The 25,056-nt window shown below is 39.2% G+C and overlaps 1 protein-coding gene across 3 annotated transcripts in view; it reads left to right on the forward strand.

The window, feature by feature from the left end:
• Positions 1–25,056, forward strand: part of PPP1R12A (protein phosphatase 1 regulatory subunit 12A) — a gene marked incomplete at its 5' end in the record, with an annotated part of 119,789 nt that overhangs the window by 55,260 nt on the left and 39,473 nt on the right. For all 3 annotated transcript variants that reach the window (XM_084279251.1, XM_084279250.1, XM_084279249.1), the window contains 6 exons: positions 7,947–8,065; positions 18,702–18,861; positions 20,697–20,841; positions 23,072–23,146; positions 23,562–23,650; positions 23,780–23,937. In XM_084279251.1, the coding sequence (XP_084135377.1) occupies positions 7,947–8,065; positions 18,702–18,861; positions 20,697–20,841; positions 23,072–23,146; positions 23,562–23,650; positions 23,780–23,937 (746 nt within the window). The remainder of the gene's footprint in view (positions 1–7,946; positions 8,066–18,701; positions 18,862–20,696; positions 20,842–23,071; positions 23,147–23,561; positions 23,651–23,779; positions 23,938–25,056) is intronic.

Consider the following 25,056-nt stretch of genomic DNA (forward strand, 5'->3'; position numbering starts at 1 on the left):
CACGTGACTGTTGGAGGAAAACAAGCTTGCTAAGTTAGGGCCATACTGGTAACCTCCACTGAAATAGAAAGCAGCAGTTAAAAATCAGAATTTGTGATGCTGCTATAGCCAAATATAGCAATGCTACTCCTGGCATGAAGCAAGAGGGACAGACGGTGAGCTAGTGGTGTGGTTGCCTTTTGGTGAGGAATTAGCTGAGGAAGGTGGGCAGCAGCATGGTTTTCCTTCCTCCTTTTCTGCCTGGGTGCTGTAGTTACCTCTTCTTTTCCACCAGTATAACTCAATCCCATGTATTCACTGTGGTGACACTTTGTAAATCACCACAAATTCCTGGAGACATATTACAGGAAAGCATTCTGAGCACCAAGACTGGCATGAGCTAGAGTTACTGTATGTACTCCTCTGCAGCTGCAACAAGATATTTTTCAAACTCAATTATAGTTTTGCACTATAGACTTAAAAGTAAAGGAGAAAAACACTTGTTCACAAAGTGCAAAGTGAAATTAACATTTGATGTGCATTTTGAAAATACTTTTTGTTTCACTTTATTTCTTTCCTGCTGAGTTTTTTGCCCTGTATTCATCCTAGCATTACCAGGCTCCGTGTAGTCATCTTTTTTCTTTTTTTTTTTTTTCATTTTGTAAATAGGTTATAGCATATGTTTCCTTGTATAGCTTTCTTCACATTTCCTACTTTCCTCTTCTTAGTTACTGTTTGCTTTCACCTAAACATTACCTGGCCACTTCTATGTCTTTGCTCTATATGGATACAGTAAGATTAGTTGCTTTTGAGATTTGGCAAAGAAGAATTTTTCCTGTTCCATCTTTGCCCCGTTAATGTTTAGGTGGCTGCCTAGGTATAAATACTTCTAGAGCTTATTGCTGGCTTTTTTCAGAAGTTTCTTGGAACATGGGAGGACTAAGATTAACCAGATACTGTTATCTACACTGTTTCTTCTATACTCCTGTGTACTGAGAAGGAAAACAGATGTGCTTCTAAGTCACTGCGCTTCCTTGGGTGTGCAAGCTGCGGTGGAGGCTCGGGGCAGACAGCTCTGTGCAGAGCTCAGTGTTGGCTTCATAAACATATTTTTCATATAGGTACAGTATTTAGAATTGACAGAAAGTGCTTTTTGGAGTAGGGGATTATTTCATTTCCTGATCTCTGTGGCACAGTACTTTGGTAGCTCTAGGTGTATTTGACAGTTTGAAGCAAAGATGTGTGTCTGTCCAGGATGCTTTTCATAACAGCTTCACGGGCGTGAGTCACAGCCTGGATTTGCTGTTGTCTGGAGGAACCTCCTGCATATTGAAGGATAGAAAAAAGTCTTTTCAAACTGGTCCATAGTTTAGAAAAACCCATATACTGAAATCTGGATTACACTGGTGAAAACTGAAAAGAAATATCTCTTCCCCTTTGCTTAAAATAATTTGGCTGTTAGTTTCTCAACTTTTTTTTTTTTTAACATCTCTGGCTGTCTGAAATCTTGCTTTTGTGTTCTGCAGAAAGAAATCATACATTCACCTCAAATCTCTTGTTGATGTCAACTGTCTTAAAATCATCGCTTATGTATTTCAGGAGCAATAATCTAGTTTCAATTATCTAGTTTCACCAAATGATCCTATTTGACCTTATTTAACTTGACATTTTGTGTAGCTGCTGGCTGGTGCTCACAGGGGGAGCATTCCTGTTTAGAAAGTGCTACAGCATTTAATTTTTTTTCCAAGGGAGAAGGGCGTGAGTGAGAATCTTCTGGAAAGTGCCTGAGTTTTATAATGATTTGATTTTAATTTAAATGCCACCACAGAAGCCTGTCGTCTTATGTCAGTCTGCATTCAGCTCTAAATGTTGAGAGCCAGAAGGTTGAGGCACAGCAGCGACTGGCAGCGTGGGACGGCATTTTGCAGAGTGCCTCTGAGTTTGACTTCATTGTTTTTCGAGCTGTTTGATTTATTCTGCATCGATCTTAAAGCCATGCAGGAGACAGTGTTCTTGGCCCAATCAAATTTGTACTGCAGTGCTTCCAGTATTGAACACGGAGCCTTCATTTTCTTCTGTAAATCGTAGATTCAGGAGAAAAGACAACTGCAGAAGTGTCTCAGCTGTGGAGAAAGGAGGACAAGGGAAATTATCTGTAGGCTCTTCTCTGTAGAAGAGGGTGGGGAGGTTGTGCAGAGCAGGGAGCTGTGTGGGGTGCCCCTTGCCCAGGCAGCCAGGCCTCCTCCTGCCTTGTGAGACCTGCCAGCCACCAGGCCTGTGCTGCACACAGCCTAACGCTCTCTACCAAGTGCATAATATTTACAATATATATTCCAAAAGTCGTGAAATTGTGACTTTTTACCATTACATTTAGATGGGTTTTGAATAATGTGGTTTTTAATAATGAGCATGATGGTGTGAGGCTGCACGGAGAGTGTTTGAGGAATGGCGCTTTGCTTGGATTCATCCAGCTGTACATTTGCCTTGAAACCTGCCCACACAGGGCATGTGAGCACTATAAAATTTAGTGCAGTGTTACTTGAGTGCCATTGTATTTGCTTCAGGATTATATTACTTAAGATTTATTTTCAGAAAGAAAAAAGGCTAGGCCCTTCTTTAATATGTTAAACATTCTTAAAAAGACAAGAATTGCATAGAAGCTGTAATTTTATCTCTTTATGTGTGGTATGTGCAGGTAGATATATCTGCATTTGCCTGGCCTTTAAGTACTATTTTGGCTGCAAATGTAAAAACAAAACAAAACAAAAAAGCCCAACCTACCAACAACCAAAAAACCAAAACCAGACCCGAACCAAGACCACTTTTGAGAAGGCCTTGGGAGCTTGAGGTAGCATCTCTACTTCTGGCTGAATTAATAACTATATAGTTTAACTTAAATTTTAAATTCCAACACTTCTCTGCAGTGAGAAAGTATTTAAAGAACTAGACCCAGACACCCAAACCAATAGAAGGTCTGAGAGAGATTGGGTGTTACAGTCTTAGTGTATTTCAACATTAAAAAAACCAGCAATGTTAAGATCTTCTATTTTTTTGTTTGTTGAATGTCTCTCCAAAGTCCAGTAGTTTGATTTGTTATGGATGACTTTTATTAATTTGAATGATTTACAAAGATGTACACTTAAAAATGTGTCGATACTTTGGAAAACAATCAGTGAATTAGTTCTGAAAAGCATTTTAAAAGAAGGCAATTAAAGTGCATATTCCAAAAATGTCAAAGTTTTTAATTAGGTTGATTTTTTTCCCATCCTGGGGACTGCGGGACAGACATTTTTTTTCATTGTTTCTTCAAGTCGCAGCTTGTACCGCTGCATGAACATAGTGACACTTTTCCTGTCTATGGCTCCCTATTATCCTTCAGTTAAAGACACTCCTGAAATTAATTTGAACTCCACCATCTATGGATTTAAAAAAAAAAAAAGCAAGCTGGGTTTAGCTGAAATTAGCAATTAGTTAAAAGCTGTTGGGAGACCAGTTGTGCCATTCATTGGTGCCCCTGCTAGCAGTTAAGCCATGTTTCCCTGGCAGGCCAGACTGAACATATTTATTTAAGAGGGTCCCACACCTCACATTTTAGGAGTTAGAGACCATCCAGCCTTCTGACTAGTCTGAAGGGGACCTCTTGCTTTCCACTAGTGAGTCTCCAATGAGCCGAGTAAGCAATTTTTAAGGAACTGAATGAATTGAGTGGCCCATTGCCTGCCTTGCCTTGTGCTTGCCACCCTTCTGATGACCTTCAGGTTCAACGAGTACTTAAAGTTAATTATATCCCTAATGATTTCGCAAACTTCTTTCCAGATCTTGGGAACTGGGTCAAGGTTCGAATGTAAACATATACCCCTCTTTCTGTTGCTGAGATAAATAGTATGAAAATTTTATCTGCAGCATATATATCTTCTTGTCTGCAGCTGACAAAGTTCCATAAAGCCAGAGTTTTGAGCATCTTCCAGATTTTTAAGTTCCCAGTGCACAAATAAGCCTGAAGTTTGTATATAACTGTCTTCAGAGAGGTGTCTTTCTCTCTATTCGCTTTGTGTCTCTAGGTGCATTTTGTCAGATAGACACAAGTCACTTGTAAGGGGCTATTTGTTGGTTTGTTTTTTTTTAATTTGGGGTATAGGCCAAGTTGATAGTTAAAAATTTTAATTTCCAGTTCCTGAGCTTTGTTTTGATGTTGACTGTTCAAAAGTGCAACAATCATCTCAGAGAGGTGTTATATTTTGGCTCAGAGGTACTGAGATCCCAACTCTTTATGAAAGGTATTGAGATTTACTTTTCATAAAATGATGGGGGGAGAATGTGGGTTTCATAATGATTGCAGATAATAAATGTTTTTCCTGTTGTTTTGTTCTGTTGGGATTTTTTTCAAGGCTGTTAATTTCAGTCTGTAATGGCTATTGAGGAAAATACAGCAGTGATTCCTAAAAGACAAATTTCAAATAGAAGTACTTTTGCCTTCATAAAACAATGGTATCACAAAGCAAACTTGTTCTTCCAGTCTTAGCCAGGCTGCATAACATTTGTCATGGAAACATCATGGCAAAAATATCAGGAACAACTTTATTTTGTTTTCCTGCTCTTGTCTTTCCTAATATCCCTGAGATACTTGCAATTCGCTCTACTTAGTCCACAAGAGTGTCTAAAAGAGATGCTTTCAGCTTCAATATCATCACTTGAAAGCTTTAGCTCCAAAAATAACTATGGCATGGATCAAATTACCATTTCCTTTGCATTTATTTGTGTTTTGAATGAGCAACTACCAGAATATTATATAAATTATTACTGCATTTTCTGTAGCTGTCTATTGAACGTGGCCATTTTGCAACAAGTGAATTATGAAGGACACATACAGCACATAAGTGCTGTACCAGAAGGTTTTATAAGTAAGTGCTGGTGGGACTCCTGTATAGTTTTATTTTTCCACTGCATCCACATTTGCAAAAATGTACCTTTTTCTGGAATTGCTATCAAAGGACATGGTTCTGGACTTCTTGTTACACAGTTCCATTTTCTTTTTCACTGCATACATGTAGTTGTATCAATTAAATACCAGATGAAGAAATGACAGTTACATTATGCTTACTTGCTTTATAAAGATGAAATTTCGAGGTGAAATACAATCAATCAATTGAGTTGGGGGGAGAGGGAAAAATATGGATGATACACACCTACACACAGCAATATGCTGTTGTATGTGAAGATTTTAGCATGTGGTACCAGAATAACTGAAATGTCAAATACACACATACTTGAAGTCATACCATAAGTTGTAATTAACATTTACATTTTAAGTACAGTATGTTTGGAAAGTAAATTTTTATAGAACAACAAAAGCTTCTGATGATGTTTAGGATTATTTCTGGTTCTGGCTTCTGCTCAGCTATGCCTTACAAGCTCAGAGTAGCTTCAGACCATCTTGGTCTTGTTTACCAAATCTGTTCCTTTCTCTGTGTGATGCGGGGTCAAGTTACCTGTGTGTCTGAAGTGATTGCTCTCCTTTCCCCTGGTAGTGCTAGGTTTCCTAACAAAAGCTATGATGTTGTAGTCACTAGGCTGACCTCATGCACTATCTGAACCCTGTCATTGCTTTGCTGAAGCTGCTTTTACTGTAAATGAAGATGAACTAGTGCATAAACCTTTCCAGGACAGGATCCTTGCTACTGAATGATGTAGAAAAGAGAACAAACTTCCTTAGCAGGCTTAAATGTGCCTTTAAAATAATTGGATTTTGAATAATTTGGTTTATATTGAGTGTTGCTATTCACTGTTAATGTGCTTGAGGGGATCACTATTCATTTTTTTGCTGGGGATAGCAGAGGGGAGGCCTGGTTGGAGTGGCTGAAGGAAGGTTGGGAAAGGACCATTCTCACATCCCTGGCAATGAGCATATTGCCTTTACTCTTCTTTTTCTCCCATCCCTTTAAATCCTGTGAACTCAGGGAGGGTTCACCCACTCGTCCTTCACTGACCCAGGAAAAGCAAAGCCCTGTAAGCACGTGCAAAGGGGAACTCAGATAACTCTACTTCTCCAGCCCTGCTAATCCCTCCCCCCTCCCCAACTCTGCTGATCTGATTTTGGTGTGTAGGCAGCTTCATTTTTGGAGTCTGCTATAAAGGATCATTTGATCATGAAGTTGTTCCTATACCTAAAGAATAACTATGAAATGCTGCTGTAGCCTATGCATTGCTCTTTTTATCATGGCTGTAAGTTATCGATGCAACTGACCGAATAAGACACTTCAGTGAGATAATGTATTTTCCCTTTAGGCATTGTGTGGAAACAGATACAAATCAGGGGGCTTTAAGCATCGCTTTTTTCATGGCTATACTAGAAAAAAACAGGTTGAAATAACCTGAATATTGACTTGGGGTGTTTTTGTGGAGATATGTTTGTCAGTGGTTGATTTTGGTTTTCAACCAACATTTTGACTTTGTAGGGAAGTTAGTTTCCCCACTGCTGGTTTTGCCTGTTCAGCAGACACTCTGAATAAACAATTATCTGATCTGTAACCTGGAAGGCTGTGACACAGCTGGTATTGTTGAAAAATAGTACTTTGTATTAGGTTTTTTTCATTCCCAGAGAAGTTGAATCTTTAAACTGGAGAGAGATAAGAATCCCAGCGGCACTCTTTTAAGAGGAACAGTATAAAACCAGCACCTCATACCAGCATCAAAGCTAGTGGTGGCAACTGATGATGCAAATCCCAGGAGATACAGTTACACTTCTGGGAATTAATTTCCATTTTGTGATCTGTCAGTTCTTACCTCTTCTTGACGTACTTGGAGAGGCTTAGTAACAAGTGCTATTTAAATCATACATTTGAAGAATAGAAGTGGCTAAGAGTACTTGATGCTGAGCTATTCAAGTTATCCTTATTAAAGATAAGGAAAATATGATCTTAGATCTGGAATCTGTTGTTGTTAATTGGCAGTAGTTAAGCAGAAATACTTTAGAGTATTTGTATTAGTGTTGGATTAATTTTGGGATTGGCTCCTGCATAACTTGACACTCTGCAATAAGCGAGGTTAAGAAAGCACTTATGATTTCACACACCTCTTACTGAATGGATAACTAGTTCTTCAGGTCTCAATATTTCCTTATTATTTTTCCCCTCATATATATATATGGAAAGTGTAAATTCAGCTCTGCAAGGCAGGATGTATGTTTCCAGTTTTTTGCTTGTCTTGAGTCCTGTCGTGGCTCAAACTCTTGAATTTGTTAGTGAGGTGGAAATGTTGCAGTCAGGAGGTGTGAGGCTGATCTGTATTGACATTTTAATTGTTGTTCATTCTCTATTTAGACTATACATTAAGCTGTCCTTTTGTGACTTGTTGTTGGAATTGATCCTTTTGACTTAACTGGAAATTCAGAGTAACTTCAACTGAATCTGGATTGTTGATACCTGAGACAGTAGTACTTTAATTAAGAAAACACTTAGTAGAGTTGGAATAGAGTGTACAGTACTGCTTCCTTTCTCCCCCTCGCCTCTTTCCCTACCAAAACCTGGCCTTATGAATACGTAGGAACAGGTTTTATTAGCCTATAGAAGCTGCCTCAGAGACCAGGAGTCATGAAATGTAATGTGCCACGAAATTGGGTAGTTCTAGGAAGAGTGGCTTAGTAAGAGGAGCTCATGGGCATCAGTCATTCAACCCCTGTTCACCTTGTGTTTGCTTTTGTTCATCATCTAAATATTTTCTTCTTCAAGGTTTTGCAAGTATGTATTTAAACTTCAAGAGTCTTTGTGGCAAATGGAAGAACAAACAGAGGGTTTTTGTATTCATGGGTACTGTGATGAAAAGGCAAACAGATACTCCGGGATTGTAGACAATTGTGAGGTCTTTTACTTGTACCTAATACAGTTGTTTCTATTAAATGTTCATGTACATACCCATTGCATATGATATCCTGTATTGCTTACACTTTGTTTTTCTTTTTCTATTGGCAGGTATTTAATTAGTCAAGGAGCACATGTAGGAGCTGTAAATAGTGAAGGAGACACTCCATTAGATATTGCTGAAGAAGAGGCAATGGAAGAGCTGCTTCAGAATGAAGTAAATAGACAAGGTAATTCTGGATATGGAAGGGTGGTTTTGTTTATTGCAAACTAAATAGATTTTTGAAAACTTATGCTAAATTAGGAACTTTACAGTAACCCAATTTACTTTCCAAATCCAATTGTCCAGACAATGTACAGTGTTTAAGCTGTCTTCTAGGTGCTTTTACTCAGCCTGCCCTCTTCTGAAGAAAGAGGTCAGAAGTTTTGAATCCAGGTGTTGATTGGATTCCTATATTCACTTAACTCAGCAAAATTCAGATGCCGTGGATGGTATCCAGTGTATCTGGGTTAGAGACTTCCATATCCCAGCTTTAGGCTATGTCAAAAGGGATTCCTGCCTTAAAGAGGAGAGAAATAGGCACTTTTAGGGTGACTCAGGTGTCAGCATTACTATGAGGTGAATTTAGCCCTAAGGTAACTGTTTCATTCTGCAGACTACAAGAAAGCCTAGAATAACTAAAGCAAGAGTAAACAGCTATACTGTATCCCATAAATCACTCTTCACGTCTAGTTCTGACCTTTTGAATGCTCTTCTACAATGTCAAAAGTCTGAGCTACCTCTTGGGCTGAAGAGGCTTAGTTTGCACTTGGTTTAGGCCTGAGAACCTGTCCTGAACCTTTAGGTTCCTCCTGGTTTTGCGTATGCCTCTGAGAGCACTGCATAGGTGAGCATTCATGTTCAGACATGGATAGGTATTGGATCTTGACCTTACCGTTTAAAAATGTGTACCCTGAATTCAGGCACCTTGCTCCTAGAAAATGGCTAGTACTGGCAGTGGTGTTTTACAAGAGAAACTGCCCTTTGAGAAAGCATATTGGTATCTTCTTTACCTGCTCCCACCCCCCTTGCACTGCTGTTTTCTATGTTCTAATCCTCAAGAGGCTTTTCCAGTGAAAGGTCTTCGAAATTTTCATGGTTTTCTATTCTAGAGAGGAAAGAATATTCAGTTGTTGCTGACTGACCATCTTGATTTGAATATAAATGCAGTGCTGCCCTGTAACCCCCAGTACAAGAACTGGGGTAATGCAGTCTCGGTTGTATTACGTACTGATGGAAGATGATACTCAGAGTGAAGGTGGAGTCTCTGGGGGGGGGGGCGTGTGTGATAAGGTTCTGCATCTCTGTTACTTCTCTAAGACAGAAGTACATATTTTAATGGCAAACCAGTAGTAGCTGCAGGCTTTGCAGTGATTTAATTTCTATGGTTAAACTGATTTAGCGCCCAAAGCAAGTGGTAAAAAGAAAGCAGATGACCTGATCTGCAGGGAAATAAGATATAACTTAGTGATACACAGAAGTAGACTATAGATTTGACAAAAGCTTTGATTCAGTTATTTGGCAGTGTTAAAAGAATTTTGATGAACAGTCCTTACAGTTAGCACACAAAGAACATCAGATTAGATAGCTGAAAATTATTATATTTTTTGTCTGTACTACCATTTGTCTATTTTAAGTTGTTTGGAAAAAATGCAGTTGTTCTGTTTTCTAACAGTATTGCCAATCTTTGCTGGAGAGTTGTTTCTAAAATGTGCCTCATTCAGCCTGAATTCTTTAAGGTTGTTTTTTATGTAGTTTACAATGCTGAGATTGAACATTACATGATGATTTTTATTCTTTTGCCAGTTTAATTATTTTGAACAGCCCAGTTGTAAAATTAGCATTGGCAGTGTAAACTAAATGCCACAATTGACTAAAAATTTCACTGTGGTTTGCATATTTCATATTTGAAGTTTGCAATAAACTATCTATGGTACTGGCTTTCAGAGACTGGGAAGAATGTAGATGTTTCCCCATATTGTAGTTGTTAGGTTCTAAAGGGCTAATTCAGGTTTTCAAAGATGCTAAGTTTCACTTTCTAGGGCAAACCTAGTTTCCAATCCTCTTACATTTTTATGTCGGTTGGTTTGCTGACAAGCTGGAGGATTTTCAGAAGGTTGGTCTCTCTCAGATGATTTGAGAAATACACTAGCTGAATGAGGCACCATGTCAGGTGAGAAGAAACTTGCTGGGGCTGTGCTTCAGAGTGGTTTGACCTCCCTCTGAGAAGAACAGGAACTGAATGCTGTCCTGAAGAGTGATCACACTATAAACATCACTGAAAATATTTCTGCCTTCCTGATCTTAACAGGACACTAACACCAATGGTATACATATGAGGCCTATATCTATATATGCAGTCCCAAGCACAACTGCAGGTTGGGCAGAGAATGGATTGAGAGTGGCCCTGAGCAGAAGGACTTGGAGGTGGAGGGATGAAAAGCTCAGCATGAGCCAGCAATGTGCGCTTGCAGCTTGGAAAGCCAACCGTGCTCTGGGCTGCATCAAAAGCAGCATGACCAGCAGGTGGAGGGAGGTGATTTTGCCTCTCTGCTCTGCTCTTGTCAGACCCCACCTAGAGTTCTGTGTCCAGGTCTGGGGCCCCCAAATTAAGAAGGACATGGAGCTGTTGATGTGAGTACGGAGGAGGACCACAAAGTTGATCAGAGGGCTGGAGTACCTCTCCTATGAAGACAGGCTGAGAACTGACCTTGTTCAACCTGGAAAAGAGAAGCCTCCGTCGAGACCTTAGAGCAGCCTTCAAGTATTTAGATTAGATATTAGGAAGAAATTCTTCCCTGTGAGGGCAGTGAGGCTCCAGCACAGGTTGCCCAGAGAAGTTCTGGACACCCCCTCCCTGGCAGTGTTCAAGGCCAGGTTAGATGGGGCTTTTGGCAACCTGGTGTAGTGGAGGGTGCCCCTGCCCATGGCAGGGGGGGTTTGGAACTGAATGATCTTTGAGGTCCCTTCCAGCCCAAACCCTTCTAAGATTCTGAGATTATTTTTTTTTTAATGTATCTGTATATCTGTTTATACTCACATGTATATAACGTGTTTATATAGATGTATTTTTGTTTTGTGTGGCTTGTTTTGTTGTTAGAATTCCCACTTGGGAATTGTAGTTTCAGAGAAGCAGGGAAGAACATGTGCACCTTCTGCATTTAGTCTGAAGGTATAAGAACTAAGGGCTTTTAAGAAAATATTTAATGGTTTTGGATGAGAATGTAATAGAACTTGAAATACGTGCATTTTACTAAATCACAAGGCAGTTGTCTCAACAAGGTTTTAATCATATGCTTTTGCTGGCATCCTGAACTTGCATGTAAAGTTAATATTATATACAAAATTATTATTTAGCCATGGTCATGATCACTTGGAAAGTGCTTAATTGAGTGTATGTTGTGGCTAGCGAAGTTAATAGCTCTAAAATAGGAATTTAATTGTTCATCTTAATGTGGAATTAACACTGATGCATTGTGACAGTCTCATCTTTGACTATACATGTGGTTGAATGTAATTACCCATCCAGCTTTAGCTTTGCTCCTTGTATAAAATACAGCAATGCCCCAGTTTTGATAATGCGAGTTAACTGTGGGGTCTGTGGAATGATCAGCTCTGTCTCAGTGTTGCTGATAGCAAACCATCAGGCTATTTATTTTAAAAATAAATAAACCTGGGTGCCAAAAAATCTTACCTCAGTGTGGGTAAAACATGCAGTGTGAAAATTGAGTGGACACTTTGTGTAACATTCTTGCCTTGCAACCTTGTCGTGTATTTATTCTGACATTCATTATAGTTTCATTTTGTTGCAAAAGATGCCTGAATAGATCAGTCGGGTTCATTGTGATTTCAGGTATGTTTAAGTGATAACATTTGATATTTGTTTCTGATAGAAATATGAGGAGAGTCACCATGCTGGCTCTCCCTTTTTGCTACTTTTGAATACCTCCAGTCTATAGGAGAAGTTCAAAGAAAGCCTTCCAGTTACGCAACTATTCAGCCTTCTGCAGATCATCAGTTAGTTTGTTCTTTTCACAGGTCTCGTATTATACTTTAAGGATGTCCAACTACAGGACAAAAAATGGGAACCTCTGGAGACACTAAATTAACAGAAATTAATTACAGAATACAACACAAATGAGGTCTATATAACACTACAAAAAGAAGGATCTGCAGCATGTGCTCATGCTACATTAGCATTCAGGAGTCCATTATCTGACCTGTTTAGAGAGGACATGGTCAGTGATCCAAATCAATCTTCTTGTTTTACAAGTTCTGTTGTAAGAAGTGTTGGACATGAAAGAAGGCGGCTTTTATAGTAGTATTATCCAATATCTGCCTTCAGTTATTCTGATCTCCATATGAGACGCTTCTAAATTGCAACCTTTGGTTTCACGTGTCCTTGTGTGTGGCCCACAGATCCTCAGACAAGGCCACCTGTGTTCTGCTGGGCATAGATACCGTGGACTATGTAGTGAGTCTGAAGTAATGGCCTAGCTGTCCAGCAAGTGGAGTCAGAGCACTCCAATAGTAAGGAAAGCATTTTTCTACCCTAATCTTCCATGGGCAATTATTGGCTTGATTATCTTTAAGCTTAAAACCTACTTTCTTATTACACTTTGGGAGAGGATAAATTGCATACATGCTCAGGTGAGGTGTGAAGACTTTTTTGACAGTTAGGAACATTTCACCATTAGCAGAACTAGGTGTTTGTGGAAATTATTCCACAGTAGTGCTGAACAGCTATTGTCTGTACACAACTATTTTGTGTGTTAGACAAAAGCCTTAACTTTTCCCTGTTCCTCCATGTGTCTGATGTCTTTATCACAGGCCAGTCCCGTGTACATAGGTGCCACTGCAATCCACATAATCAGTGCTTTACCTTGATTAAAAATACGACTTTTTACAGTTTCTCAGTATGGTCCCTTATGTTTCAACTCTGCAGTGGTTCAACATACGTTAGTTGTGGAAGTTGCCTTTTGTCAGTTAAGTTTCCATTTGCAGTGGGGAAAACTGGCAGACCTGAGGGAGATGGGGCTTTATTCCTGGCTAGCCCTGTCCAGCTTTAAATCTTGCCTGTCCTCAGGTCTCGAGTAGGGTTAAGTGTAATTGCTTGAAGCAGTTTTTTAGCTGTTTATCATCAGATGTCCTCTTTAAATTTTTTTTTTTAAACTGCTTAAGTGGGTATTTTGAATTATAGGAAACACGCTCAGGAGGTGAGTTAGCGGGAAGAGGTGACGTGAGGTGAATCGGGAGTTCATGATAGAGCCGGGTAGCTGTTCGCTAACTATCGGAGAGATCACTTCTCCTTTTCCGAGGAGAAGCAAACGTTCCTCATTCTTAATTATAGGTAAATGTAACGAGACTCTCTTGGATGTATTGCTTAACTCAGCTTTGTTTATGTGGATAAAATGCGAACTATTACATTTGTATATAAACACTGGCTGCATGAAGTAAAAAGTGGGCCGGTCCCCGGCGCTGCATCTATAAAACATGCCTTTATATGGCCGAGGAGCCCTGAAACAATGATTCAGCATTTAAATTCACGCTGGCTTTCATTAACGGGCTCGCGGGACGCCACGCTCTTCTCTGACCGGTTCCCAACCCGTGTTGGCTAACGCGTGTTGATCAGAAAAAGGAAAAGAGGGGAGGAAAAGAAAAAGGATTTAGCAATGAGTGATGGAGGAAGCCGGGGGGGGGTTGTTGGGCTGCCCGAGGAGGGCAAGCGTACTGGCGGGGTGAGCGAGCCCCCGGCGGCGGGCGCTGGGAGGCAGCGCATTGCCATCTATGGGCCGCGCGGAGAAGCGGCCCGGCGCCTCTGCCCAGCGCCCTCTTTCTCCTCTGCTGCTGTAATAGCGACTGGAAAACAAAAGCGAGGAGGAAGGTCCGTAACGCAGTGTAAGGAAGGCGGCTTTCAGTAGTTAATAAGGGTAATTGAGTTTAGTTTATCGCAGAGAGCGGCTTTGATTTTTATTGCGCCGCCCCCCCCCCCCCCCCCCATGCAAAGTTTAATTGCTGTTTTTGTGCCTGTTATTAATGTGGGATGCTTTGTTTATATTGGCAAGATTCGTGTACTTTCTTCTGCTGAAATATGATCAGAAATTTACTGTCTTGTAAAAGAAGTTATTGATGCAGCCATTAGTCCTCTACCAGCCATTATACCTTGTTTGGGCTTCAGAAATGCAGTAGTCGGCGATACTGCGAGAAGACTGTGTTCAGCATTAGTTACTCTTTCTGCAAACATATTGCAAGTTTGGCATAATTCTCAGGGTCTCTAGGCATACCTGGAAAGTATGCTTAGACATTAACCTTTAGAAGTTCAAGGTCATGGTTTGGGAGGAACTCTTCCTCTGTTCTTTATGCAAAAATGCCTCAACCAACCAGTCACAGACGTGAATGGTTTTACACTGATAGGAATTTACATTGGATTCTTCAGCTGGAAAAGGTTGCTCATGGTGATAAGGATTTACAGTTAGATCTCGAGCATGGGCATAAATACAACCAACAGATGGTATATAAACCATTTACTTGTGTAGTAGTGTTTTACAGGCAACACTGACATGTAAATGACACTACTCTGGAGAACTTTTCCCAGGATGTGCTGATCTGCACTGCTGTGTCATCCCAAAAGGCAAGCAGATGTGAAGGCCCAGGGAAGTTAGGGTTTGCAGTAGTTCGCACATCAATATGTAGGAGCCTCCTGGAGGAATGAGAATGCGTTATTCTCAATATGTTACTGACTCAAAGTCCCTGGGTTTCTTCTTCATATCTGTCAGAGTTATAAGGATTATTAGATGTGTAAAATCTAATCTCTGTTCAGATTTATTTAGTCATGGGCTGTGTTGAGAAAGGCAGCTTTAGAAACTTCCATTTACTTGGTTTTTAAGCACGTGTTCTTTCAAAGAAGTAGCTTTTAGATCATTTTTTTTTCTCTGCTTAGTGCTTCAACAATCATTTGTATCTTGCAGATTCAGCTTCCAGATTACGGGCTTTCATCAGTTTCTAATAAAACATAATTTTATTAATTTTTCTTAAATTGCCAAACCTGAAATTATTGTTTTAGCTAATGAAGTCTAGGAGTTCAGTCAACTGCTTAGAACACTTAATGTATAACCTAAGGTATTTTAAGATACTTAGTAAACTTCTGTCCTTAGTGTAAAGTTTTACCAGATTTATTTAACAGAATCTTTTATCCAACTGTGGTGGTTTAGCCCAGGCTGGAGGCCAAATGCCCACCAAAGTCGCTCTGTCACTCCCCTTTTCAGATGGACAGGGGAGAAAATACATATAGAGAGGCTTAGGAGTCAAGATAAGGACAGGGAGAGATCATTCCGCAATCAGCATCAGGGACAAAACAGACTCAACACAGAATAAAGGACAGAAAACTCTAATTAATGACACTGCCCTGCACACCCAGTGACACCAGAGTTGGGTAATGAGACATGCAGCCAGATCTTAAAGCACCTCCCACCCACCTCGCCCTTCTTAGCAGACTTCACTTTTTGGTCCCTTCTTCTGACCCCCAACTGTGGCACAGGGAGGGGCGGGGAATGGGGGTTTCAGTCACTTCCTCACAAGATGTTTTCCTTCTTAGCCAGGGTGGGGGATGGGGCATTCCTCACACTGTTTCCCTGCTGCATTGTGGGGTCCCACCCATGGGAGACAGTCCTCCATGAACTTCTCCAACATGAGTCCTTTCCCTCGGGGTTTCAGCTCTTCACCAGCTGCCCCAGCGTGGGTCACTGCTATGGGGTGTTGTCATAAATCATAGAATGTCTCTCAGGCCCAGACTGCTCCAGCCTGGTCCGCCATGGGGTCACAAGCTCCCCGCAGCAAACCTGCTTTGGCATGGGTCTCTCTCTCGCTTATCTGTGTGTGTGTGTGTGTCTCTCTCTCCATGGGCTGCAAGTGCTGGCAGAGGCTTTTTCCATGGGCTGTGGGGGGACAACCACTCCACCATGGGTTTCTCCATGAGCTGCAGGAGCATCTTTCTCTCTGGCATCTGGGGCGCTTCCTCCCATCCTCCTCTTCCCCGGCCTTGGTGCCTGCACAGTTCCTTACGTCTTCTCACTCCCTTCTCTGGCAAAAAACATCTGCTTTCATTTTTTTACTCCTAAATGTTATTCCCAGAGGTGCTGTGACCATCACTGATGGGTTCAGCATTGGCCAACAGCAACTGCAGCCTTGAGCCGGCTGGTGTTTGCTCTGTGGGGCCTGCAGAGAGTTTCTAGCTGCTTCTTGCAGAAGCCACCCCTGCATCCCCCCCTTCTCCACCAGAACCCAACCATGCAAAACTATACCACCAACCAATCTTTATTTGTGTCTTGTTTCTTCTAATTATTTTTTAACGTATTTGTAGACAGAGGATATCTGTCATGGTGTGAATCGACAGAGGAGTAATAAAAACAGTGAACTCTGTTGCATCACTGTCATATGCTACCACAACCCAAAAATTGACATATTATGTATCCAAAAGCATGTAATAATTACATTCCTTCTTTCTGTATTTCAGGAAACTTTGATTTAGACATGTCATTTTCAAGGATTCATTTGCTCTACAATTTGGGAATTGTGGCATCTGGGAAATAGTAATTCATATGTAACATAGTAGATTTATCCATTCCCTAGCCACTGCCTTAAAGGTATTTCAGCAATGCCAATAGAATTGCTTTCAGTTTGCCAGTTGCTCTGGCTTTCTAGTTTCTGATGGAGTGATAAAAACATCATAAGTCTGTCTTCTTACAATCTCCTTTATCATGTTTCACGGAGGAGAATGATGGATTGCACTGCATATGAACATCTCAATATTATCTGTGTCTTCTCATTTTGTGATATTAATAATTTCTTTAATGAAAGCCACTTCATCCCTTAGTTCAGTATCTGCTGCATGTCTAAATGGGCAACAGTCAAGTTGAATTTCATTTGGTTTCCATATTCTGGGGATTCATTGACTCTGTAAAGGATTTCATAGTTCCTTAGAAGACATTAGAGCCTGAAATTGCTGTTCATTATAAAGACTTGTAAAGTTAATTTTAAATAATTTTGTAGAGTAGTTTTGCAAGGAGATGTTCTAGTCTTGTTTATAGCCTGCAAACATGTATTGTGGTGCTTTGATTAGTTGGACAATTAATTATATGATAGAAACAAGTTGCTGAAGGAAAAACAGTTTGAGGACAGATGAAGCTTAAGCAGGAAATGCTGCAAGAAGACAGAATTAGATCTAAATTGTCCTGGTCTGGCCAGGCCAGAGCTAACCTCTCTGAGCTGCCAGCACAGGGGAGCTGAGTCAGCCCGGGCTGTTTCCACACCACCTGGCATCACTGCCCCATAAAAGGGACTGGTAGGGGAGAGGGGCTCCTGGGTGGCTCCAGGGTTAGTCTGAGTGTGGCCGGGGCAGGCATCGGTCCCCATGTTGCGCAGTACTCTGTGCTATCCTCGGGTTTGCAAGGTACTCAGTGTTACCACAGGGTGTAAGTGTAATTTGCCACAGGCTGTTACTGTTTCTCTTTCACAGTGATTTTGTCAGTAAACTGTCCTTATCCCAACCCATTGGGGTCTTTGTCTGTTTCTCCTTTGGGAGTGAGTGAGCGGTGTGTGGTGTTCAGCCACTGCTTGGGGCTGAACCACCACAAAGTTAAGGAACATCTATTTGTTAGGTTTTAAAAGTCATCTTAACTTCTGTTTTATAGGCTACAGGGACTACTGTTGAGGTTTGTGGTTTTATCTAGTAAGTCAGTACCTGTTTCTAGATTTCACTTGTTTTTATTATGTCCAAGTTAATGCTTTGCTCCAAGAGACGTTAAACATTCAGAAGACAGAGGAACATATTTCCCAACTCCCTGCGTACCAGTGTCTAACGTTAGATAAATCATACACATAAAATAATTTTTGCTGGAGGTTGGCCCACTGATTTTCTGTTAGAGAAACCCAGATACAATTTGTGCTCTTGATGCCCACAGTTCCTAAGTCTCTTTTCCTCAGAAAGTTGTCAGCACAGATAGACAATGCTCAAGCGTAATTCTCTTCAAGATCCCTTTCCTGCTCTCTTCTTTAGATCACTCCATGTGGTGGTGATTTAAAAAATACTTGTAAATGAATGCTTTGCTTTGTCCATTAAGGATCTGGTGTTTTTGCTTTAAAATCTCTTTAGCCTGACATGTATAGTTGTAAATGTTATATTGCGTTACTCCCTTATCATCAGTGTATCAGAATTTTTGGTGAGACTTTCTATTAAACGTGCTGGGTTTATATTTTTACCTGAGATATGAGGGGAGGTTTCCAAAGCCTTGGCTATTTGAGAATAAGGTTTGTGTTTCACAGTGATAGAAATAAATTCTTTAGAAGGTATTAAAAATAAGCTTTGTGTTTCTTATCATCAGTGTTGAGAACCTAGGCTGTTTCTCTTCCCATAGATTTCTCCTTGTACAAGAATTGTACCTGTTTCTACAGATACATTGAACCAGACTTATGTTTTGGTGCTTAGAAGGTTAAAATATGATTTTTCTTATTTTTAATGTCACTTCAGTGATTACTGTGATAGTAGACATTCTTAACACTTAAGAGACAGTTTTAGTAGCTTTTTTTTTTTCCTTCTTCTTTTGGGAAAAAAAATGTATTATGCATGCAAAGTGTCATGTGATAAAGGATGTTTCCATAACCTCTTGGGGTTCATCTTTAAAAAGATATTAATATCTGAGTACATTATTCATGTTGTTCAGCTGTTATTTTACTGTGTCACATAAACATGGTATAAGGTCCGTTACATAATTAAATTGAAGTACTGGAACTAAAGTATCTTGTGACCTCTCTCCCTCTCTCTGAATCAGGGGTTGATATAGAGGCAGCTCGAAAAGAAGAAGAACGAATAATGCTAAGAGATGCACGACAGTGGCTCAACAGCGGCCATATAAATGACGTCAGACACGCAAAATCTGGTGGTACAGCACTTCATGTGGCCGCTGCCAAGGGCTATACAGAAGTTTTAAAGTAAGTAGGGTGTAAATGGAAATTTTTCATACCCAGTTGTCTCGTTGGCGTAATCTTGCTTGGAACTAGTAATACTGGACACTTCTGACTTTCAGGGATTGTATCTTGGAAAATAGCAATCTCATGAAATCTTTTCCTCAAAGCTTAGTCATAGATAGATTTAGGTTTAGATCATAAATCACGATGCTTTTAGCTTTCTACATTGCATCATTTGAAACATGAACACAGTGTACATATGGAGCCTGGATACTTACTTAAAAGAAGAACGTTCACAGAAAACTTGCCCTCTTTCAAAAGTCATCGGTGTAAACAAGCTTAATACTTTTTTATAATGCCAGGTAGCATTCTGATTAATGCATATTTTCAAGACACACCATTTATTTGCCTATATAAAGTGGAGTTTATAGTCCAGACTGAAGCTTTTTAGTCCTAAAACCCAGAGAATTTAAGTTTGCTTTTTTTGATTTTATTACGGGAAACCATGACTCTTGAAATCTTTCCTGGAAAGCTTCAGGCTTTTGGTGTCCCTTAATTCACAGGTAGCTTTTCATTAACACAAGTATATGCTCTGACAGAAATTAATTTGGTTTTCATCAAAGCCCAGCTTTTATTGAAGTAATGCATATTTCATAATATGCTGCTTTACTGTGATTTGTAAATGTATTTGACTGTTTAAGCAGTAGTAGGAATAGATGCAATATTGTAACATGAATGAAAACGAGCACCCACTCTGGATGTGTAAGCATTGCTACCTTTAAGGTCTGCAGAGCCATGTAATGCTTTGTCAACACATGAGTTGAATGACTTTTCTAATCATTTATAACCGTTATATACAGCTTTCTGAATAGAGAGTTCTGCTTCAAAAACCCCTGATGCTTCAACATGAGCAAAAGAAATTATTCTGTTGGAAAAGAATAATTTTTTGTTTAGAGTAAAAGGGAGTTTTTTATCTTTATTGGAATTTTTTTAGCTCTCTCGGTGTCCTTTTTTAGTCTGGTCCATGTACTTTTCCTAGGAGGGGGAAAAAATATGGGTAGGCAGTTTTCATGATGGCTTCAAATTACCAAAAATGTGTGCTCTGTGTAGGATGCAAGGCTGCAAGACTTTGAAGCAGACTGTGTGTGCAAGTTGCCTCATTGGAGGATATTAGTAGAAGTTTATTGGTTCTTGAGAAACAGAGAGAATTTTGGGGGAAGAGTACTTCCCTGTTATGTGGTTTTTAATAATTATGGAGAGTGTTTCTGAGACCTGATAGCCCTTTACACAAAACTGCTTGTCAGGTAAAGTGTCTGTTGCTACCTTGATGTTCACATCGGAACCATGCCGAATTGGAGTGTTGAGTGCAGGCAGAGAAGCAGGTCCTCTCTGTTTGAAGAGCTCTGCTCCCTTTCAGAGAGCAACTGAAGCACATAAACACTGGATTGTTGCAACATCAAATGTTAATGACAGGAGGAGATGCAAGCTTCAAGCAATTGTATCTAACAATTTGTGACATTTTGCAGCTCTCCTTTTTGGTTAAAAGGGGCTTTCTTATCAGTGCACACGTAGAGAAAAACATGTAACTGTAGAAACAATGGACTTATAATACAGAGGAAGTTAATTTATAAAGGGGGAAAAGGCTATTTTTCTTGAATTTCCATTAAAATTATATATACCTACTGAAAAATGAAAAGGCACATGTTTCTGTGAGGAAATAAAAGTAATCGATTGCCGATAGCCCAATTAAAATATGTATGATTAAAAAAGTGTATCATTGTAGAATAATTTTGTGATTTTATGACAATTTATTTGTTCCTTTCAGCAGTGTCAAGATCTAATTGTTTCAATTTCTTTAGGCTTTTAATACAGGCTCACTACGATGTAAATATTAAAGATTATGATGGCTGGACACCACTTCATGCTGCTGCTCACTGGGGTAAAGAAGAAGCATGTCGCATTTTAGTGGAAAACCTATGTGATATGGAGGCTGTCAACAAAGTGGTAGGATTTTTATGTAATCCTTGTCAAGATACAAAGTTCTGGTCTCTAAAGTGACTTTAGAAGCCAGGGTAAGAAAAGTGATGATAAACTGCTGTTTACTGTACGTGGAGCTTTATATAATGCATGTTTTGTCAAAACAGCATGTTTGTGTTCAAAACTAAATTCTCTGATTGTCTAAATTAATTTTAGGCTTACTTTATGGTTAGTTTTCTATTAAATCATCCATGTAATCTTTGACACGAATTCAAAATAGGATGGGTTTATTGACATTTCAAAGGTACAAGGTTTTAGTGACTTGATGGATTGCATACAGGCTTTCATTTGATCACCAAAGACAGTGATGATGCCTTTGGGTACTGTTTCAACTCTTAAATCAGTTTGTGGTGGCATATGGAAGAGTAACAGCCATACGCGGGCTTGGACACACTGGAAGAAACTTGTAGGCATCTCTGGACTCACTAGGCATAACTCAAATGCTTCCCAAGCTGTATTTCCTCAACTTCTACACAAAGGCCTGCATAGCTTGCTGGCTTTGCAAGATCTTGCTCCCAACAAATATAAACATATTCATGATTCACATAGGCATCACAAGGATCCCAAACTTTTCATTCAACTCTGTAAGTGCTGAAGCTCTCCTTCTTCTCTTTGCAGTATGTTTTACAGTTAGCTTCTGATCTGCTTCCTATTTCTGTCAATATTGTATGTGTAAATTACCCACCCAGCTTTAAAATGGATTCTTCCTTTAATTTTTTCATAAACTTTTTAAAATAAATAATGGAACTAGGAAGATTTAGTGCATGGGCTTGTCTGTAACAAGCTAAAGTTTTTCCTGTTGTGGTCTTAAGTAAGCTGGTAAGCATTTTTGCCTCTGCACATTTGAAGATGGAAACCTCCTCTGGATTTAGTTTCAGTTGTAGGTGCTTAGCATCTCAGAGAACTCAGCCATTATTGTTTAGGCATCTGATTTGGGATATTAACTTTTCTGGATTAGGTTTAGAGATAACCTCCCAAATGCAACAAGTTTTTTGCAAACTGTTTTTTTGTGGTCAAGGTTGGTCTAAGGTTTTTTGGAAAGAAACCCATTTAATAGCTACCTAAAAATAGAAGACCAGATTAAAAACTGTAGTCATAATGCAGATATGAACTTCAAATAATTTTGTTGTTAATTTATGCTAAGTGGAATAGTTCAAATAGCAGGAAACCTCAATCCGCTTTGGGTAATGCTTGTTGAAAGGTGCACATGCTTCTGCTCTGTGGTCAGAAGTTTTATGGATGTGAAAATTAGTGGATTGAAGGTCCATCTTTTCTACCCCTGTGTTGATTCAGCTGAATTTATACTGGTGGATCCAGGACTTTGCCTAGACTCCAGCCACCTTGTATTTGAATGCAGACTTTTAAATAAAAAACATCACATTGTAGTATCAACTAAATTAGCCTTTCTTTATGAAACTCAGCTTTAGCCCTTCTCCCCTCTTCAAGTAGAGATGAAGAAAGGCAATTTTTAAATTCTTTACCAGTTCAGACCTTAAAGATAGAAACTCACACCCTGTGGGCATCTGGTCTAGTTGAGAATTGCAGTGACTGTGAGGATGCTACAGTAAACAGAAGAAATTCCAGCTGACTCTGTGTTAATGAATCACATGATGACCTGTTCATTCAAGTACATCTCCCATAGAAATCATATACTAAGGGGAAAAAAGAATAAATGGCATTTGAGATCTTTTCTAAAATGGGGTGTAAAATGTAAATACAGTTGTACCTTAAAAAGGTGAAAGCATGACTACTTATATTTAGAATAGCTCGCTTAAATAACTTAAACTTTTAAAAAATTAGCTGAACTGCTCAGAATCCATCCATGCAACTGCCATTGGAATAGTTCTTTGGAGCTAGTAAAGTAAGAATTGTATTCTTTTGATCTACTTTTCCTTGATAGTTGTTTTTTCCCTTCAAATGACAGCAAAATTTTGAGTCGTGATTTTATCTCTTAAAAAACATGTTTACTCATCAGGTATAGACATTGCTGTTTCAATTACTCAAAAAAAAGTAATACTGCAAAATTGTTTTCAAGTACTGACAGACTAACAGGTTGTAATAGAGCTTGGCTTATACTTTCTAATTTCTCTCTCTGAATGTGCTCCTTATCTGCATCATCATGTGATGAGGCATCATAATAGGTTATATTTGAATTCTGTTGTACAATTACGGTCTTTTACTTCTTCCCCTTCTCCAGGGGCAGACAGCGTTTGATGTGGCAGATGAAGATATTCTAGGATATTTAGAAGAATTACAAAAGAAGCAGAATCTGGTAGGCCTTTTGCATGTGAAGTTATGTGCATATATATATGTTACACTTCATTATAAATATGATTATAGTATACAGCTCAGAGCAGCATATTGGAAATTCAATTCAGGTAATGCCACAATCATCTCAGAAGATCTTTTATACCCTTGCTTAGTCAATTATGGTGACCAAAAATCCTTGGAAGAAAGAAGGTGCTCTTCCACTTGCCTTATCCATTGGGCACTTTATGATCTGAATAGAATAGGCAACTTACTTGGAATAACAGTATCTGAGATTTGAGAACTTTGGACTTCCAACATTTTGAAAGTGTACATATTTTGGTGTTTGCAGTAGTTAGAGAAGATTTCCATCCATTTGCAGTTTTGTAACACAGATAACATTCAATCAATTTAATTGCACCATTCTATATGTTTTGAAGCTTCATAGTGAAAAACGGGAAAAGAAATCTCCCCTAATTGAATCCACAGCCAACCTGGATAATAATCAGACACAGAAAACATTCAAAAAGTAAGTAAACTAGGAAGCATTACAAGCTCTTAGTAAAAAAGATAACTTTGCAAGCTGTCTCAAAGTCCTGCATGACAGGCATTAGTAAATTTTTGAGGACTTAATAAGTATTTTTCTTCTTAACTTCAGTAAGGAGACACTGATTATGGAGCAGGAAAAGAATGCATCTAGTATAGAGTCTCTGGAGCAAGAAAAAGCAGATGAGGAAGAAGAGGGAAAGAAGGATGAATCCAGTTGTTCTAGTGAAGAGGAAGAAGATGACGATTCAGAATCTGAAGCAGAGACAGGTACCTTGTTTGGAGCATTCAAGTTTTTACTTTATAGATTTACTAATGTAGTATTACATGATACAGAGTTAAGTATCACGCTTCTGCATTTCACTAAACTTCCAGTGATTTCATAGCAACTTTATGTATGTCTAAAGTCAAGTCAGAACAAAGATATCAGATGTCTTTACTGGTGGTGTTTAGGTTAAAGCTATTAACGTAGTTGACTGGCTGTTGATCAACTGATACTTTTAACTAAGTAGTTGGAATCATATAAGCCTTAAGTAGCATGTCAGAAGACACTGAAGAAGTTAGAAGATGAAATCAGAAAGGAAGGCTGCATGGCAGTGTTTGCTTGTGGAACTGGTACAGAGATTGGAACAGCAGAAATGCAAACATCCTCACTTGTTCTTGCCATCCTAAACTAATTGCCAATTGATCTGGCAATACTGGCTCAGGTATTCATGAAGTACTGGTGCATGTCTTTTCAGTGTGTACCGAAATAAACTTTAAAGGTGCTCTTCTAATGTTAACAGTTATTTCATGAACATCTTAATTTAAAGAGGAATGTTTGGAATTATATGCAAAGAAACATGTTACTCACTGTACTTCTCTTTGCAGTAGAATTTATGTGAGGGTTTTTTCTTGGACAGTTATCGGAATCTTAAAGCAAGTAGTGGTCTGAGAGCAAAGTAGCATATTTTTCTTACAAATCAGAAAATGAATGTCAGGCAAACAGATTTTAAAGATGCATATTCAATCCTAATAACGAATTTTAGAATTACAGTGCAGTAATACAATACTTAGTGAGCTGTCAGTTCTAATTTTAAAAACATTCTTTCAAATTTCTTCACCTGAAAAGATAGGACTAAAGAGGGATTTTAGAGCTAACCAATATGTCACAAATATTTAATGTAGGCAGAAATAAGTTGTGAAACTGAACTATCTATTACGGTTTAATTATTTTTTTTTAGTTTGAAATAAGCCAGCATTTGATTGCTAAGACAGAAAAAGCATCTGTCAGGCTTTGTAATTAGTCCTTCACCTTGGTATACTTGCATCCCTTGTTTTCAGAGACTGAGCTTTGATAAACTCAAAACACTTGTAATATATAACATGTAGTAATTTCTCAGGCACTGA

This window comes from Gallinula chloropus (assembly GCF_964237585.1).
Source record: "Gallinula chloropus genome assembly, chromosome: 1".
Lineage (NCBI taxonomy): Eukaryota > Metazoa > Chordata > Aves > Gruiformes > Rallidae > Gallinula > Gallinula chloropus.